We start from the raw sequence: 19595 nt of genomic DNA, 5'->3' as shown, positions 1-19595 counted from the left end.
GAACATGTGAAATGCCCGAATATTCAGCCGTCCCTACTATTCATGAAAGGCAAGAGTTCAGACCCAGGCATGGTGTTTCTTAGCACTGCCTGTTTTTTGCGTTTGTGCTTAAGACTAATACTACACATCTAGAGTGCAACCTTGCGTGCATTCTGTAGTAAAACGTTTGTCCTGTCGAATAAAATGTGGGCACATAATAAAACGTCTGTGTGTACAGTTGTCACTGCCAGTCTGCTGTGACACCATTAGTGATTGTCTCATTGTTGTGTGCTTTATGTCACAGGTTATGACCTGCCATCAGAGGAGTGGCTGGCATCCAACGGGTGAGTGAGCTTCCTTTGCAGTCTTACTTGCAGAACGTGCTGACCAACCAGTGCGCACAGTGCTGGGGGCACAGAAAGTTCGAATATGGTGCACCTTTGCTTTTCTACTGTCCATGTTCCCAACCTCTTGTTCTTGCTTTGTGCTTCCCCTGTGTTCCTGCTTTGAAGCGAATAGCGTTCTTCGTTTTTTTTGCCCTGTTCTTGGGGTTGTCGGCAAGTCTTTCTCTGCACCTCCTTTCTGAAAATCTGGCTGAAATCGTGCTCCTTTTTGTAGCTTGCTCCTTTCTTTCTTTTTTGAATTGTACGTTTTCAGACTTCATTTTGATAATTTTGCGGTTCTGTGTCGTTATGATGGCAAATGTCGCACAATTCTCGAAACTGGTGGTGTCTGGAGTAATGATTCCTTTGCTTGCACATGTTTGCGTTTCTTCCAGCCTCGTTCCTGACGGCGCGCTGTCATTGGACCTGGCTGCCCTGAGCCTTGAGGACGAAGAGGTGAGACTGCGTCATCGCGATCGTGCCATTTGCAAATTTTTCCCTGCCAATCAGAAGTCCAGGTTGAACCAAGCTCTCAGAGGCATTCTCTCAATGGCATGCATTACAGCAGATTATACAGGATGCCCCAGCTAACTCTAGCCAGAGTTTAAAAATATGACGACGTGACCAAATGCATTTTGCTGACTATTGCGTGGAGTAAGTCACACTATTTCTGTGTTCTGCTTAATTAGGCAAGATTAATTAACCAACTCTTGAAGCAACAAAGTTGGGGCAAAAATTCCAGGAAGAAAGTCGGAGATCAGTTTGCAAAATGTCTGATTAGACAGTTTCTAACTTTCTATCTATTAAGTATTAGTGTCCTTCTACTTACTACAGATGGCCGCAAAACACAAGAATATACCACGTGACATGCCCACTTGCGTGGTATTTTATTGTATGTCACGGACATCTGTAGCAAGATATTAAGATAGAAAGTTAGAAACTGTCTAATTGGGCGTTTTGCAAATCTAAAACTTTCTTATTGGAATTTCTCGCCCAACTTAGTTGCTTTAAAAGTTGGTTAATTACTCTTGCCTAATTAATCACTTAAGCAGAACACAAAAAATAGTGTGACTTACTCCATGCATTTGGTCACAACGTCATAGAGTGTGTTCACATACTTTTAAACTCTAGCTAGAGCTGTAGAAACAATGCGGTTAGTGTTTATGAGTTCATGTTATGTCAAGGTTTTGCACCTAGTACACCTACCAAGGTGTGTGGTGCGCAGGGGGCACCTTTCTGCATCCAGCCAGAGACATGGTGCCCACACCTGGAAGCCCTCCCACCTCTGCCAGAGGCAGGCCTCAGCGATCCCCGCAGCCCCTGCTTGACGTGCGGGGTGCGACGGGAGGTCTGGACCTGCCTCCACTGCTTCAAAGTGAGTCTGACTGACGTCCGCGAAACGTATCTTTCTTCCTTTTAACGCAAAGCAGTCTTCAAGGGGCACTGACCCAGAAATTTTGGTTTGGCGACTTTTTTTTTTTTTTTGTGCTGTGATATATTGCTGGGGGCCTATTAGTCATAACAAAGCACATCGCTTGCTGCAGCGTGCGACAATTAATTTCAGTCTGTTTATTGCCGACCGGCCTCAGTTTCAGTTTGGGAGAGTTCCGAGAATGATAACCCGCGACTAACGCCATCTAGTGTGTGATATGGCACACAGAACTGTGAAGCACTTCTGTGTTGCCTGCATAGTCTGCTGGTGCTCTTTCGCCTGCCGCAAGTGCTCTCCCGTCGTCATCATCGTCTGGTGGCAACAACTTTCTTGAGGCTTCCTTGTTTTCCACACATGCGCCGCGGCCATGGACTCACGAACAGCAGCCAAAAGTAGCCTGCTGGCGCAAGCACGGCAAAAGTGCAATGGCGACTATGACACCATCATACTAGCTGCACCAGCTCGGAGCTCGGCCACAGCAATGACGTCTCGGAGGTTGGGGGCCACCTGGGGTTTGAGAAGCAGTTGATAGGTCACGCGTCAGTTGTTGACCCTTTCACTGTCACTGATGTACCGGTACGTTCGGCATTATGCGTTCAAAAATTCGCTTCAGAGCGCAAAGCTGGTGTATTTCTACTGGCCGTGACATCTGTCGAATCGTACCAGAAGCTCATAATTTTCGCCCCCCCGCTGCTATCGCGTGAAGCCAATCGTTCATAGTTGTGTGCAGCACATCGTCAACTACACTGACACCGTCACTGCCAGGGCACTTGCTGTACCGTACGCATGCGTTTATCATGAAAGTATACATGATGCCCACTCTGTTCTTGACCCCCCATGGGCGGTGGCGATGGTGAGCTGCTTTCGTTTGTGAAGGCAATGTACAGCGCACTTAGCGGTCTCGCACAAAGAAGCAGCATGAACTGCATCGCAGCACTCTCCGGTATATGCATACCGCTGCGCTAGGCCACATCACCGCCTGCCACCATCACGCTTCCATGAATTTCCGGCGCTTATTCATAAAGACATCGCCGCACTGTGACGTGACAGTGGCCCTTTCAGGTTTTCAATATGCTTCACTCCATCACACTCTGGCATTGTGCAAAGCTGTCTTTCGGACTCTGCTACAGCCGCAAACGGATTGACTCACGAAAGCGCTGGTTCGAATCATGAGGCGATAGACTTGGGAGAGGTGGGGGCTTTAATTAATGTCGTTTTGGACCTGAAAGTCCGAAAGGTTGGACGGCGAAGAGTTTCAGCAGCCGAAATTTCAGATGTTCTTATACATTGACGTCTATGGGGCAGATCAGGAGCTCCGGACTCGAAGGGAGGGCGCCCTTGTCTGCCACATCAAGTTGGCCCTCCACAGTTGAGGGAGGAGGAGAGGTTGAGGAAATAGTGTCTTTTCCTTTCACATGTAAAGTGTTGTCCACACCACATTGGTTTCACCAAACCATGTAAATAAATGCTTCTGCATTGCCTCATTCTTGATAGGACAACTAGGAAACACCACCCCCCCCAGCGCTTCACCAACCTAGCCAAAAGAAACACTTTCATGTTGCTGTCTTATACCAATATGCTTAGGGATCCTCTGCAAGCTTTTTTCTCTAATTTCACTTTGAAGTAGTATTCGAAAAACATTCGAGAAATATTTGAAATATATTTTATTCGATTCACTCTCCAACTTTAATATTTGAATTCGCTTCGTACTCAAAATTTTGCTATTCGCACAGCTCTGGTCAAGAATGTTCGGCACCAAAAACAAATGTTTGAACGGTAGTGCACATGTCCTTTTCCGTTTTCGTGCAGGTGTACTGTAGTCGCTATGTGAACGGCCACATGGTGACGCACCATGACGAAACGCAGCACCCCCTGGTGCTAAGTTACTCGGACCTGTCTGTCTGGTGCTACGACTGCAACTTCTACGTCACGAATCCCGTAAGCGTTCCTGCTCTGTTAATGAAACAGCACTAGGCCTCACATCCCAAAGGCAACTGCCGACAATCCTTCGCCAGATTTGCGTGCTACTTGTGCCCTCTGGTGCTGAGTTAGCCAGGCCCATCTGTTTGGTGCCACGATTGACTTTCTGTGTTGTGCATTCCCTAGTCGGGTTTCTGGCACTGTACATAATGATCACTTAAATTTGGAGTATGCCAACGCAGCTACGTGATTGGATGTAGATCTAGTAGAGAGTTTTAGTACTGCATGCATTACGTCCACTAGAGTGTTCTGTACGTAAGGATGCCATGTTTCGCCTAGAGCATGTGCCCAGAACTTCCACTCATGTGCTCTACATGAAATGTAACATTCTTACGTAGGCAACGTAACAATACTAAAGCCTGCAAATGATTACGTGCATTGTTGCATTTGGTTCTTGTAAAATGCAAATTGATTGAAGCACTTTCCATTACTTACATTCTAATTGTTCCCAAGGTCAGATTTGATGCTTCCGGATTGGCAAGGTTTTTTTTTTCCGTTTTCTCGTGGGCTCACCAATAGATTTACGGAATGAATGCCTAAAGAAAAATGCGGTCTGAAGGCCGCAAAAATCTATGTTGTGCGATGAAATGATGAAATGTGCAGGTGTGGTATTGTCAGCTGCCTAAATCCCAGGAGAGGCCTTTGTTGTGAAGTAGACATAAACATGATGACGAAGCTGCTACTTCACGGTGTACATACATGATGCTGTCGCAAAGCTATGGCCATGAGTGTTCATGCTATCGTGCCTTTTGCTTGCAGGTCCTCCAAGCTGCCAAGGAAGATGCCTACCTGAAGAAGTTTGGCAGTGTTGAGTTTGTTGTGTGATTGCTGGGACTGTTGAGTTAAGTAAATGTTTCTACCGCCAGAGTGACCCCTTCAAGTTCCAGGGGCTTTGGAAGGAAAAGCCTCCTGAAGCTTTGTGCAAGGCACTGGCACATCTCACGCTCTTACCATGCGAGCAAGACTTCCTCGGGTGCCATTCCCACAAAGTGCATGAATAATTTGAATTTTTTTTAGAAAAATAAATAGTCACTTCTATTGATTCAAGAATTCCCTGTTCAATATTGTTGAGTCTTTATTTGATCGAAATACGTCGGGGATGACAACCTGACATCAGGGTGTCTCTAAAGAAAGAGAATGATAGAAATCAGCCCAGCTACCGATGACTCAGCTGTGTGAGAGCAGTGGCTGGGGATTCAAGTCACCAGGCAGATTTAATTATTCTCAATAATTCTGTCGTTTAGTAAGGATGGCTTGCTTTCAGGCAGCCTGCACATTCATTTGTGGTCTTGGTTTTACCGTCTGGCCAGCATTGCCATGTTTTCGTTAAAACGAATGCATTACTCTTGTGCAGCGCTTCTCTCCTTCAACGAACATGACATCGTGTGTGCACCTAGGAATATGATGACCCCATGTTTGTTTTATTGACACTGTTGCGTTGCTCTGGATAACCAGAACCAATTCTTTGGCATTTACAAGCTTTTCAATTGTCCGGACGTCCAGTTGCAAACGGTTTGCATACATGCGTCAAACAATGTATAGTACCATAAGCCTCATTCTTTTCTCCAAGTTGACCCCGCTCAAGCTTTTGTATTTTGCCATCTCTAGAAATGAGGAAACACTTTATCTTTCATTCCATATGTTGAGCTCGCTTCCCTCGAATATTGTATCCGGCTTGGACATTTCGCTATTAGAAAATCCCGTACAAGGTGTACAACTCCATGCTACTGTTGTTGTGCCTGATCTCAGCGAGTGAATGGTGCAAGGGCACGCAAGAACCTGTGCTGAACATTGATGACGAGCATATGTTTTTGTCTCGTCAACGTCTTTGTCAGCTTTTGCACTGTTTGCTTATTAAAATGAACCGCCAAATAGCCAAGCCAACCACACTGCGAGTGGGCAGCCCATCTTCACACCCGAAATAGACGTAAATGCACACATCCGCAACAGCGTACTCAACAGCTTTATTTAAATCTTTTCATTTTGTTGCGAGAGGTTTGCACCAACCCTAAACTTAAAAGTGGTGTGTAGGCATTAGCACACTTGCTTGCTTGCTTACCCATTTCACAATCCCTGGGTAATAAATAGGGCGTGCATTTCATAATGCAAGGCGCAAGGCACTTCTTATACAAGGTATCTCGACATCTGTTACACACGTATTATTGCCTAGAACACATTTCACAGAGGGTGTGGCAATGGCAAGTAGAAGCCGGGGCAGCATTCTCAAGTAATTACTTCCAATACGGTGATTTGGAAGTAATCACTTCCAAACTACCATATTGCGAGATTACAGGCAAACCTACACTGAACTTGTCAACTTGTGCAGCCAACAACATTTCCAACGCTGTGGCTACGCTTGTTTCCATAATGTCTGCTGCCGAGTTGGGTGAAATCTCAGTCAAATGTCTTAACAGAGTGCTCTGGACCTTTGGGATGCTTTATTATACAGGTGCGCTTCATTGTAAAGGCTGCAGACCGTAAAGACATGCTTATAGTCTGATGGGCTTGGAGCGCGACCAAGTGTAGGTTGTGTCCAGTCACACTACACTGTACCTGCCATGCCCATCTAAAGGTATCGTCGCGCCGCAAACTGCCCGCTTCAGAAAACGTGCAAGACGATTTCCAATCTGTGCGCAGTTTAAGGACTGCAACTGTCTGTGATAGTACAGCAAAACTGCATGGGTGCGGATGGAACAAGAGCCATCTTGATGCCGGGCTCTTCAACTTTTTCTTTACTGCAGAAAACTGCCCTTTTCGATATGTCGGCATATGTTTTTAATCGAAAACTATTTGGTGCACTAGGAATTGTTATAGCATATCAAAATGCTGCTTATTGATGCACCTTTCAAATGTAGTAAAGTTCAAAGCAAACAGTCTCACATTTTTTTATATTTCTGAAGTTTGAGGAAAATGAAGGAAAACGTACAGGTGCAGATATAAAATTGCTGTTACACTTCACAACATTTAGATTAAAACAAAACTGAAATCTACAAATGATAGTCTGTATGCTAAGGTGCAATAGCTCCAAATTTGAGCAGTCTAGGTCAAAAAGTATCTTAGCGCCCATGATGCATATGCCACTCAGAGAAGCAGTTGCGCGTGGTAGTGAGACAAAGATGCGCTTCGCAGGCGCTGCGAAAACATTTGTTTTCATTTCTTTTTTGATGTTCTCGTAGCAAAATTTGCAGTTCCTTTGGCTGTCAACCTTTTCAGGCTTGTGTCAAATCCAGTTGGGTGGCAGATAAGAAACTCCGACAGGTTGATCATCATCATCCAGGTTCAAAATTTTCTTGATAAGCGTCTCTTGGAAAGAAAAATGGTCAAATCTTGAACTCAAATTTAATTCGGGAATATCGGGGTGCTGTTTGCGATGCTCTTGGAAAAGGATAAAGCTATTTACGCAGGCTATGTTGATTCAATGGAAGAGTGTCTTTCACCATCGGATGCATTTCCGAAGGACATTATACGTGCCAATTATCTGGTCAGATTTGTCAACCCCCAGCATCTCTGCATTGTACTCGTGGACCAACAAGGGCTTTTTATTGTTTTTTTCAGTCAGTCTATTCCCCACTTTCTGACGTCTCTTTGCAGAGACATGTTCATTCGCTGTACGAATCATCGTGCTCATTAGACTAACAGCCTTGCGGTCCTTCCACTGGAGAAACAACACGTTTCTTTCCCTGACCTGACGAATGTCACCCCACCAAGCCTTTTTTGTTCCCATTTTGGTTCTCTCGGGTCGCCAGGAAAGCCTCGGCGATCTTTTCTCGTCGTTCCACATGCCAGCGTTTTGCACTGCAGGAGATGTTCGAAAAAGTGCTTGGAGGTATAAACATTGTCCATGTATATTTTGTATCCTTGTTCTAAATATTTATGAAAAGTTTACTGACAACATTACAAGCCACTCCATGTGGTCCTGGTGTCTCCCTCTTACCTGTGTAAACAAAAAACTGCAAAGTGTATTCAGTTTCAGATTCAGCTAAAACCTACAATTTGTAACCTGACTTTGTCACCTTATCACGAATATATTGCTTGATTCCCGATCTAGCTTTGGATTTTACCGTCCTCTCATCTACTGCAATGGCTTCCCGTGGCTGGAAAAATCGTGCTGAAGCCTCATTGATGTGCTAAAGCAGCGACCACACCTTTCGATTTTCGCTGGAAGGAGACCACTGTATATCAACCCAGTGTTCCAGCATATATGAAGCCATGGCACTTGTACAATACCCATGTAAATGAGGAGTGCAATGAAACGCAAAATCTCCGGGGGCGTGACCTCAAGCCAAGAGCCATCTAGTTCTGCATAGCTGCGTTTTTTTTAAATCTTCATCCAAGCATACTTGTGAGTGTATGCACAGAAAGTTGAGATCATCTCAGCAGTAAAAAACATCATAAACATGTCCAGTGCGCGAGTAAAACTCCACATCTCATTCCGGCGTGTCATGTCCAGGTGTACACTAGGTGTTCGTTTTGGTGAAAACTTCACTCGGCATGGTGCATTTGGCAGAATATCACCCCCATACGTAATTGACACCCTAATAAGAAAATGTAAACAGGTGTCCTCACTTACAAAACACACACACCGCATAACATCGACATCCGAAATTCTGCTTACTTTGCCACACTGGTTGAAGGTCCGGGCTGCGGAGATGAATCATCGCAGTCCGAGTCGAAATCTGATGATCCAACTTCGTCTACAGACTGCTCACTACTGCTCGAGTTGAGAACATGAGCAGCAGAGGCAGCGGGATCACTTTTCTCACTTTTCGGAAGTTTCTTCTTCGGCAATGCGCGACGCGCCTTCGGAGCCATGTTGCAAAACTAGAATCCCCTTTTTTTTTGCGGAAGCTCTCACACTCTTGTGCTAATAGACCGAAACAAAAAAGAAAAAAATGCACAGTAGTTCTCCTATTACTGGCCAGATAGCGCTAGGTGTCCGTAAACGCGGAGTTACTAGTTCTCGTTTTGGCTGGGCATTTAAAACCATCGATCCATAGTGATCGATGCTCTATGAGACGGTAAGGAAAAAGTTAAAGCATGTTGGCAGTTGTCAGGTTACGTTGGCTGCACCAGTGTGCTGGACTATAGACCCTGTTGTTCTCACCGACGTGACGTAGCGCGTGCTTAAGCTTTGTCGGATTATATCCACAACGTGGCACGAACGCAAAGAAACCTTCGCTACAAAGTTTCAAGCACCTGTAATTTCCTTTTGTAGGTGCTTGACTATCCATGAAGGTGGTCGCACTAAAATACTGCCGCTAGAAAGATTGTAGCAAGTAACTATTGTCTCGAGAGGTGCAAGAAAAAAAAAATAGAAAGAAATTAATGCAATGACACGACAATGGTGATGTATTCAGGCAGGTTGTGATGAGCGGGTGGCCCTTAATATTGCAAAGCTACGCTATCTGCGGCACGGCTATCACGCTTGAAGCACATTGTGCCGCCACAGTGCTAGGTGCTTGTCGTAGAAGGAACACGAAGCCAGGGTGTCCTCGCATGCCCAGTCAATGCCGTACGCCATAGACTGGTGACCGGTGTAGGTGCAGACACGCTCCAGGACATCTGCGCATTATAGTAACGTCGTGACTGAAACTAGCAAAGTCGTGACTGATGCTTGTAAAGTACGCATGAAAACTTGCTTAAAGAAGCACTGACTGGTTCACTACAGATACACCCAAACTTGGAAGCCGTCTACATAAACGCATCAACGAAAGTTTAAAGGCACGACACCGAAGCATCGCCTATTGGCAACATAACATACAGTAGACTCTCGATAATTCAAACTTGAAGGGACCTCAGGATTTTATTTGAATTAGCAGAAGTTCTCATAAATATGACTCGGGGCAATTCACCAACTAAACACTGCGATATTTATTGTTTTTCAGTGCCGCAGCGACATCATAGGCTGCTCTGCATGATTGCCAGTAAAATTTTTAGACATCAGCGATAGTACTGGTACTTGTTATGATACAAGGCATGCACGGGTGTGTAATTAAGGGATGAAATGTGTTGTGTCCCACGACATTTGCTAGCCCCTTCTAATTCTTAGGACCTTTTCTCGCATGGTATACTGCAGAGAAAGTGACTTTAAGAAACGTTTGGCATGTGATAGATCAAGGCCAAACCGTAGCGTTATTTCTTCCTCAGTCAGCACGAGATTATTGGTGCGCAAGGTTCGGCTAGTTTGGCCGTTTTGTAGGCAGGCAATCAAATTTATTTGCGCCTGTTAGTAACAGAAAAACGTGAATGTTCAGCTAGAAGCAACAAAGGCAGCAGATATTTCCAGACATGGGCAAGCAAAAAGTTTGAATTAAGCGAATTTGTGCAGTGAGGCAGTTTGAATTAAGCAGCTTTAAAATACATTGAAAACATAGTGGGCCAACCCAAAATTTAAGATTTGTTTGAATTAACCGAAAGTTTGAATTATCAGAGTTTGAATTATCAAGAGTCTACTGTAGTACTAGTTAACGCACCAGAATGACAAATGTGCATTAACAAATTTGAAAAATGACACTGGTGCCCGTTTATGCTTGTATATTTGTTTACGTTTGTTCATCATTTAGCAGTAATAATTCACTCCAGTAAATACTAACTAGGTCTAAAACAAGTCTTTTTCAAAACGATCTCTCACGTGATAGATAAAACTACAGCGCGTCATTCTGAAAATCGATTAAGACGTGAGAATATCTATATATGCATGGAGTCATTACTGAGTCTTCACAGCGCATCTGCCGTCCTGTGAAAGTTATTCTATTGACAGCTGCTCTCTGTGAGCGTGCCACTTTCTCCATGTCTCTACACACACATATACACACACTTGTGGAAGAAATGGCAGATACATAACGACTTGTTTATTGTCTTCAGTGAAAGTGAATGTGACTATACCACTTAACAGCTGCTAACCCGTTTACTTAGATTTAGGTGCACGATAAGAGAACCCCATGTAGTGAAAATTAATCCGGATTCCCCACTACAGCATGCCTCACAATCATACCATGGTTTTGGCACATAAAACACCAGAGATTAAATCAGTTGCTACCACTAGCAGCTTGCCCACTTGGTCACCAGTACTAGATGAGTGAACAAGTAGTATTAAAATTGCACTGATCGCCTGCCTAACCCACTGAGCTTTAACCAATTAACTTATTTGAAAAGAGAAATGGTAAGAGTGAGAAATTTATTGGAAGGTAACACTGTCTTCCATTCTCTTAATTCTACACATTATTTTTTTATTTTAATTAATTTTTTTGTGGCCCACCGCATTGTCCTTGGCTACTGAATTTTCGTTTGTTACTCACCAAGTTTTAAAGAGATACTTTATTCATAGGAAAGACAGAATGGTCCAGGTTTTATACTTGTAGGACAGCACTTGTGGACTGCAGTGACTGTTCTGCTTACATATTCAATATCAATAATCTGTTGGTCATAACGTGTTAATGTTTACTACCATACAAGCCACCCAGTTCACTCATTGGCCCATTCGTAATCTCAAGAGAATGGTTCAAACTGTGAAGAGAGAGCGTTACCGGCAGAGCTGTGGGCGAGCACGCACGCTCCTCCATGCATCGCAGCAACAGCCAGCAGCTGCTGCCGATGCGTCGGTCCCGCTCTCCAGCGAAGCCGCCAGACGCCGCCTCCTGCCTGTCCCTCGGCCAAGGGCTTGGAGAAGCTCCGGGTATCCCACAGCAGCACTTGCTCGTCGTAGCTGCAAGCAGTGTCGTCATCGTCATTATCATGAGGACGTGCTGGAGTTGCAATAATATCATCAGTGCCTACTGTCATCGTGGTAACATTCCAACAACTGCCAAACTGCAGTTTTAAAATTCGTAAAAACCAAAACATTTTTGAAGAAAAACGGAAGCATGAATTTGTTGATGACACAGTCTCTTTGGCCTTCTTCCACACTTTTTTTGTAAGAGTGTGAGCACTAGAATAATTTCTGACCAAATTAAACTGCCATATTTACTACCAGAACTTTCTAGTGCTGGGGTTATGTCGGATAATGATAGCGAATGTTTGCTATTCACTTTTATAGCAACACCGCTGTCTTCATTCAATCCCAATTCAATGAATGAGTTGTGTGCCTTTCTTTTTTCTTTCTCAAGCATACATTTTCAATCGCATACACAAGCTTTATATCCGATGATTTCCCTATATGCTGAATGCGTACAGAGAACTCAAACAGCGCTACACAAAGCAACAAGCTGTGCACAGGCACACACACAAAAAGCACACAATAAGCAATAGGCCTTTAGTGCGATAGACACTGCTAACTGGCTCTCATTCACCATGCACGTCTCCCACTACTCTGAGCAAACCTTACGCAAACGTCCAGCAGAATAGAAGTCTTTCTGAGTGAGTACACAGTCATGCAAAAGATATGCAGTTCAGCGAAAGTCATCTGGGCATGGTCGAATGAACTGGAAGGAGCATAGCTGCTGAAGGATGATGAATTTCACCAGTGTGTGAGAGGAAACCAGAACGAAAAGATGGCACTCTCTGTCCTGGCTTCGTCTTGAGCTTATCATCCTTCTCTACGATATGTGCCAACAATGTGTCACACTGCTAACCAAGCTCAGGGTCGCGGGCTCGATTCCCAGTAACAGCAGCTGCATTTCGATGGGGGCGAAGTTCAATAAATCCTGCATACTTAGGTTCAGGTGCTCGTTAAAGAGCCTCAGGTTGGTCAAAATTAATCCGGAGCCCCTACTATGGTGTGCTTCGTAATCGTTTCCTGGCAAGACTCAATAAATTAAAGGGGCCCTCTAACACTCTTCAACCCCCCATTTTTTACTCGTGGATTGCGTAGACTGAAGTACGGACGAACTAGTGCAGCAAGAACGGCAGCGATAGCGGCACGCAGTACGAAGTTATTCAATTTAGAACATTCAAAATACAAGAAAAAAAAATGCCTGCCCTCAACTCGATTTTCGCGGGGTCACGTGACCACATTTCACTCTCTGCTGTGACGTCGGATGGCGCTCCAATGAAATGGGCTGAAAGCTCTTACGTAGGGGAAGCTCGCACACCATTGTTGCTTCTCCTTTCCAACGTATTGTTGACGTCGTTGCCATAGTAACAAACGTGGTTCCTCCTGACTTGTCAGAACTTGAGCGGGCGCTACTGCTTCGTAGCGAGGCTGGGGAGGCTTTGTCTGCTGCTCCTTACAACGACATTCCATGTCATTCCCTCTTCTCATTCTGAGAAGGGAATTTGTGGAGCGGCATGGGCGGTTAAACACGGTCGCCCCTACGCGGGTTGTTCGGTGAGCAGCCCGACGAGTTACAAGTGTGCAGCGACAACAATTCAACGAAGAGGATTACTTGCACCGTTTCAACAACAATCATGAGCCTACCGCACATGCGGAAAGAGGCAGCTCGCAAACGTACAGACGCAAAAAGAAGGAAGAGGGGCAAGCGTTTCATATGGACATCCGACCGGTGCAGGCAAAAAAAAAAAAAAAAAAGAAAGCCAGAGCAACCAGAGGCGAAATGGCAACCGGCGCCTCTGTCGTACTTTGTGGTTGTAGTGATATTTTTTGTTGCGACGGCGGCTACTTGGAGTTTATTGAAAAAGCACAGAAAAGAAAAACGAAACACAATAGTAATCTCAACTTTGATGCAACGCCGTTATTACTTCTAACGTTACATTTATCCAATCATAGGCCAGCGCCCATCTTCGTCATTTCCGCCCGCAATAGTTCTGGCAAGCGCCACTACGCGCTGATGCGGTCAGCAGCGATGTAGCGACTTCAACGCGTGATTAAAATACTAAATAATTTGATATCGGTGCTTAAACTTATGCTAAAATTATCCCCAGCCATCAGTCTACGCAACCCGCAAGTAAAAAATGGGGGGTTGAATAGTGTTGGAGGGCCCCTTTAACGATGTACCAACAGGCTCAATTCACTGCTGTAGTGAGCATACCTGCCCGACGCAAGCACGTGGTCCTGGTGGGGATGGGGAGCAATGGCCGTCACTCCCATGCTGTGCCTGCAACAGGAACAAGTGTCAGTACCGCTGTGTTTGACATCAACTGTCATCAATTGTCATCAACTGACATCAACTGTGTTTGACATCAACTGTTTTCAACTGTCCTTGTGGTTTAGAAAAAAAAAGCGGAAGGGGCATCATGCCTCCTTCACCCACTTAGCATGCTGCAACACTTTTCACAGCGCATGCGTTTGAACCTTGATGTGACGAATATTGATATGACAATGTAAGGCTACATGTTTTTTTGCCGATGTCACGGTGTAACAGGTACATGATTACATTTTGTAATGGATGTAGTAGGTAATCAAATTACTTTTGTGTCGGGTGGTACTTAGTAACATTTTACTCACCCACTGTACCAGCGAGCTCGATTTTCCTACCCATTGGCCATTGACTCGACGCCACCTAAAATGTGTCCAAACTTGGTACCCAGGACTTTGAATGACCTTCAGGTTTCTCATGTCAAACACTTGCCTCAAATTTGCCGTGTAGCATTGATTTGCCTCACTTTGCACATTATTTCTGCCATTGCACAGTTTTTAGAACCTTTACCCACTATTTGCATCCTAAGTCTCTCGAGGATGCAGTGGCCATTAAGGCAGTTACTTCGCAACACCTTCCCAGTGCCCACCACATGGCTGCTCTATGCCCGGCATACGTCCACCCTTCACAGCCTAATCGCAAGGAACGACACAAAAGAAGCTACGCTTTACTTTTACAGTGAAGCCCAGTCAAATCTCAAGAGAAATCTGTGTACTACATACTGCCCATCATTATTGCTATGGTTGAACAGTGACACCAAACATATTTCTGATGTGGTTGGCAAGAAATGCCATGCCTTTGACGCCCTTACAGCCATGTCCCCACATTACACCCTCCGTAGTGTTTGAAAACGTATTCCCACAGACATAATGTTCAGTAAGAGAGATGTTACAGCACAAATTTCTATAGGAACTCTGGTAAGCCAGTTGTACAAATTTCACCGTAGTGATGACACTTGGGACAGAATGGAAAGTTCCATGTGTATACTGATGCTAATCCTTTCAGAGTAAAATGAAGCAGTGCATGTTACACTACACCAGGGGTCTCAAACTCACCTCAGCTAGTGGGCCGCAGCCACGAAATTTAGCCCCACAAGGGCCAGGACAGTCAAGATGGTGGGAACGGGATTCGAACAAGATGTCACCTAACATTGCCATTTTGAAAGAAAACTTTTCCCATATCCCATATGTAGGTAATTTCTGAAGGGGATTTGACGTCAGGTTTCGAAAAACATCTATATTGATTTTCACAATGACCAAAATTTGGATGCAAATTCTGAAATATAGAGTTTTCGTTCCACAGTGATGTTTGAACTCACAGTGACCGCATGGGGTGCCTCATGAAAAAAATACTTGAGACCAGTCCTGTCTCTGTAGCTCACCTGGACAAAACACTATTAATTGCACTAGGTGAGAAAATAATGCGAGTACTACTTAAGTAGCAAAGTCACAAAACTGTGTTCTGATCGGCGGGCTAGACGTTCAGAAATTTGACTCGATGTTTATAAATGTGTGAAAATTTTACCACGAAAGCTAACCTACACGAATAGGAGACGAGTCATTGATGGGATATAAACTGCAGGTTTGTGAACACCGACAGACAACAAGATGGCTGCCTGAATTACTACAAAAACGTGAGCACAGCAGCTTAACGCTCACTTTGGCTACCTGCGCAGTGTGCGAAGAGCCTGTCCGGGGCTTCGCTCGTCCCAGCAGCAAAAACGGCAGTCATCACCTCCTGCAACACAGCAAAAACACAATAGGGAAGGAGGTCCACTGTATGCGAAAGATAAAATACTATGGAAGAGTACATGTCGCTGAGCTAGCTAGCTCACACAGTAATGATACGAAGAGAAAGATTCCCGAGCATGAAATGGAAACAAGGAATGAGGCAGAAGCGGATTCACTCGTTTGAAACCATGGCAGCACGGCTCCGTATCACTTCAACGTGCCAAGTATATTGTTCACGACGGCTCTACTGAAGGCACTACAGTGTCTGATGGAATGTTCAACATGCTTGCTGCCTACTGTCAGCAGGAGCACACGTGTGGTTTTTCCTTCCTCACATTGGGCCTGCTGGCAAAAGCATGCTCATCAACATTCTTTGGGAAAGTGAATAAAGTTCATGTTATGAAAAAGATAAAGAGCTGTACGACTGCCTCGCTGAAAGGCACAGAAAAAATTTTGCTACGACTAGCTTTCTACAATGAGGTCGACGTAGAAGCTTTGCCAAAGTCTCGAGAGGCTTTCGTGACTTCCATACCGGTATAGAAGACGTGTGGCTGTACAGCGTCCCAGGCAACGCCCCAGGCCTCGAAACTGTGACAATGGATTTCCGTGATGGATTCCAAGGAAGCCGAACCACAGCTCAGTATCGACACAGACCCGTCGGAGCAGCTTACAGCCAACTTGTCTCCCCTGCAGTGAATGACGCCAAGTTAGGAAGGCGAGTCAAATGACCTTGTAGTTATTTTCATTGTCCATAGGCAGGGCAACAATAGGCAGACAGACCCCCCGCACCACTTTTAGTGAACAGTAAGGTGAGGAGATGGTGAGCACTCACCTCGGTGCCCAAGCCACAGACAGTGCCAGGCAGCTTGCGGCTTGACAGCAAGCCTCCGGCTCTAGCTGTTTCTCCTGTAGCCGGTACAGCTGCACCGTGCCATCGGAGAAGGCACCTGCCAGTACATCGTCTTTCCACCTAACGTCGAGCACTCCCGGCAGTGAGCCGGAGTGGCACAACTGTTGCACTTCTGCTCCGCCATCCCACTTGAAGGTAGTCAAGGCACCCTGCCTCTCGCCCGCCTCCTACAAAATACACAGCAATGCAAGCTGGTTCTCAGCTGGAACAAGCACGATGGGATACTCGCACGATGAAAGCAGTGCACAGGCACAAGGAACACGAAAAGGGCACCTTCCCACCCATCATAATGTGTCTATGACAGTATACATATGTTGTTCTTTGCAGAAGGTGTATTGGCAGAAAGAGGAACGTACAAGGACATCGTGGAAAGAGACTTGCAACGCCATGCTGAGTAGCATCTCGCTTGTCAGTTGATAACTTTGATAAGCAATGTAAAAAAACCTGCTTTGACGTCAAAAAAAAAAAAAAAAAAACATTTACACAATCTTCCTGCATGTCGTGACAACAGCCTTAGTTTTAATGCGGCATTCCCAAACAGGGGTTCAGCTAATGCTGTTCCTGAATGTGCGTGTAACTATCTCTGACAGTGACATTACAGATGTCTCGTTGCTTGAAACCAATAACATGACATATATAGGCGTGACTGAAACTAGGAACTTCTCCAGCAATTAATTTTTTCTTGCCGATTTCAACATTAGCACGTATTGTGAATGTTCATCTTGTTCTCTTTCGCCATACTTTTTTTTATATGTGCTCCAGTACTTTATCATATGTGAATGCTTTTTGTGGAAGCTGCAGACATGACAAAAATGCAATGGGAGTGCATAAAATTGAGATGGCTATTACTATCCCAATTAATGACTTTAATATTACATGAAAGAAAGTATAAATTGCCCGGTTTAACGATCTGAACCTGCACCGCGGGTTATTATTATAAAGACGCAAGCGCTTTTTTTTCCTTCACTGAAATTCGCTTCAGAATCGAACCCACGGGCTCGCGCCTCCAGCGTGTCGGTCGTGTGTGCCGCGAAAGCTATTCGTACAGGTGTGAACCATGGTGTGTGAACCAATCGAAGGGCGAAATCGCAACGCTACTGGTACGCGAAATCGACTCGTGATTGGCTCGCGCCGTCCAAGCCCGCGGTAGAGCGCAGCGATTCGGCCAATCACGTGCCAGCTTAAACGCGCGAAATTTCGAATTGGGCTTCCGGGAACTGACAGGGATGCTGCTATGATCATACCGTACAGAAGGTCGTAGGATATAGCTACCAGGGATTAAAAACGCACTGTGACACTTGTGCGGCTTACTTCATCCAACTTATACATTCCAACGACGAACAGCTGGGGCCTGACTGGGCAGAACTCGACGCAATCTGCCGGCAGGCCGAGCTCAGTGGACCACAGTTTAGTTGCTTCGATCATGACTACGAATGCGTCAGTCACGGACACTCACAATGATCACGCATATCGGACATGTCAAGTGTAAACAGTTCTGCTAAACGACCACGCAAACGCGGCGGCGTGAACCAAACGAGGCGCGCAATCCACGCAATCCACGTGCACCAGCACCATGCGAAGCAGCGCAGCTGTCTTGGCTATACGAACGCTGTGATTGGTCAAACTGAACGTGCCTACTGCAAAATCAAATGTGGTGTTTTGTTTGTGGAGCTTGTCGAGTCATCTATGACTTTAAGTAGAAGTAATGGAACCATATACGTCTAAATATAGCAGAAATGATGTACATAATATCGCCGGCAGGTGACGCATACATCCGGGAGGTTCAAAACTTACATGCACAAACTGGTTGCGTTTAGCACAGCCTTTAAGATTTGGGGCCAATACTCAGAGATCAGTGTCGCTTTGGCGGCAGTGCGTTTCGACCATCTCAGATAGGAAAAGCGCGCGCGCGTCTTTCGCGTCTGGCCACCGTGCTGACGCCAGCCGTGCTGCTGTCATGGCGGCCGCGAGGTCGGGGTGGAGCACTGCTGGTGTCGAAGAAACAGTCTCGAGACGCGATCTCCGGGCGGCGGGAATGCAGCGAGGCCGCCGAGGCCATGGCGACCTCTGAAACGACGCACCGCTGCCGCAATGGGCTCGGCAATGGGCAAGGGCGCCGCCTCGCTATTGGACAGCCTACCGCCCAACCAGTCGCTTCACGTCGTCATGCTGGGCTTGGACTCCGCGGGAAAGACCACGGCCCTGTACAGACTCAAGTTCGACCAGTACCTCAACACAGTGCCCACGATAGGCTTCAACTGCGAGAAGATCAAGGGAACCTCTGGACGCGCCAAGGGCACCAGCTTTCTCATTTGGGACGTCGGGGGTCAGGACAAACTGCGCCCTCTCTGGCGTTCCTACACCCGCTGCACCGACGGAGTCGTCTTTGTCCTAGACTCCGTCGACGAAGAACGCATGGAGGAAGCGCGACTAGAGTTACAGCGGGTCGCGCGCGAAAACCCGGGCGTACCGCTGCTAGTGTTAGCTAACAAGCAGGACCTGCCCGGTGCCAAGGAACCTCGCGTCATCGAGCGATTGCTCGGCCTACACGAACTGTCGGCCAGTCACTTGTGGCACGTACAGCCGGCCTGCGCCATCATCGGCGAGGGCTTAGACGACGGGCTCGAACGCCTCTACGACATGATCGTGCGAAGGCGACGTCAAGCGAAGCAGGCGAAACGCAAGCCCCGGTCCTAAAATTGAGCCCTGTGGACTCCGTGTGTGTGTGTATCTATTAACGGAAAATCCGCTGCTGCTGCCCTCCAGTGACGATGCGTACTGCTGCGTGCATGCCGCAGCGGCGCAGCGCGCCGCTTCGATCCGTCGTTACTATTCGCCCCGTGGGGTGGCGTCACATGACGCATAGCGACTGCCACCGAGAAATGAACAAGCAAAGAAACAAACCGTGCTCCAGTTTATTCTTCGCGAGGGTGTGCTGCGCGTTCCAAGAGTGTGTTCCTGTTCCTTTTTAACGTAGTTGTTTTTGTTCCCTCTTTCCCGACCCCGTGGTAGTAGTCATGTTCATCGTATCCCGGGGGCCGGCGAAGGAAGCCGCTTCCGCTGCAGGTCAGCGTACGCTGCTCGCGTTTGTGTATGTTGTACGCACGATGGTAACGTCGTACCGCCGCCGCCGCAATAAAAGATACA

The 19595-nt window shown here is 46.1% G+C and overlaps 3 protein-coding genes across 3 annotated transcripts in view; 2 read left to right on the top strand and 1 right to left on the bottom strand.

Moving 5' to 3' along the window:
- LOC119399987 (histone deacetylase 6) overlaps positions 1 to 4609 on the top strand; it is a 45765-nt gene extending 41156 nt beyond the window's left edge. Inside the window, exons 26-30 of the mRNA XM_037666892.2 lie at positions 284 to 323; positions 758 to 818; positions 1588 to 1737; positions 3604 to 3732; positions 4534 to 4609. Of these exons, the coding sequence (XP_037522820.1) occupies positions 284 to 323; positions 758 to 818; positions 1588 to 1737; positions 3604 to 3732; positions 4534 to 4599 (446 nt within the window). The 3' untranslated portion in view covers positions 4600 to 4609. The remainder of the gene's footprint in view (positions 1 to 283; positions 324 to 757; positions 819 to 1587; positions 1738 to 3603; positions 3733 to 4533) is intronic.
- Positions 4610 to 8413: 3804 nt separating this feature from the next.
- Positions 8414 to 18018, bottom strand: LOC119399988 (diphthine methyltransferase). Its single transcript, XM_037666893.2, has 7 exons — positions 17760 to 18018; positions 16371 to 16615; positions 16071 to 16225; positions 15476 to 15545; positions 13701 to 13766; positions 11301 to 11479; positions 8414 to 9336 (listed from the first exon to the last, which is right to left on the bottom strand). Exons 1-7 carry the CDS (start codon positions 17871 to 17873, stop codon positions 9194 to 9196), a joined length of 972 nt encoding a protein of 323 aa, XP_037522821.1. The 5' UTR covers positions 17874 to 18018; the 3' UTR covers positions 8414 to 9193.
- Positions 18019 to 18381: 363 nt separating this feature from the next.
- On the top strand, positions 18382 to 19579 carry LOC119399986 (ADP-ribosylation factor-like protein 4C). The gene has a single exon (XM_037666891.2). The coding sequence runs from the start codon at positions 18540 to 18542 to the stop codon at positions 19143 to 19145; it is 606 nt and encodes a 201-aa protein (XP_037522819.1). The 5' UTR covers positions 18382 to 18539; the 3' UTR covers positions 19146 to 19579.
- Positions 19580 to 19595: the final 16 nt, after the last annotated feature.

This window comes from Rhipicephalus sanguineus, chromosome 7, assembly GCF_013339695.2.
Source record: "Rhipicephalus sanguineus isolate Rsan-2018 chromosome 7, BIME_Rsan_1.4, whole genome shotgun sequence".
NCBI lineage: Eukaryota > Metazoa > Arthropoda > Arachnida > Ixodida > Ixodidae > Rhipicephalus > Rhipicephalus sanguineus.
Note: the sequence above shows the minus strand (reverse complement) of the source record. Positions and strands in the feature narration are given on the sequence as shown.

What these genes read in the sequence shown, in the direction of transcription:
- LOC119399988 (XM_037666893.2), bottom strand. Translation starts at nt 17,873, where the DNA reads ATGATCGAAGCAACTAAACTGTGGTCCACTGAGCTCGGCCTGCCGGCA. An exon ending in GAATGTATAAGTTGGATGAA is followed by an intron (nt 16,616 to 17,759) that starts GTAAGCCGCACA and finishes TGTATTTTGTAG; the next exon opens with GAGGCGGGCGAGAGGCAGGG. An exon ending in CACGTGCTTGCGTCGGGCAG is followed by an intron (nt 11,480 to 13,700) that starts GTATGCTCACTA and finishes CACTGCTTGCAG; the next exon opens with CTACGACGAGCAAGTGCTGC.
- LOC119399986 (XM_037666891.2), top strand. Translation starts at nt 18,540, where the DNA reads ATGGGCTCGGCAATGGGCAAGGGCGCCGCCTCGCTATTGGACAGCCTA.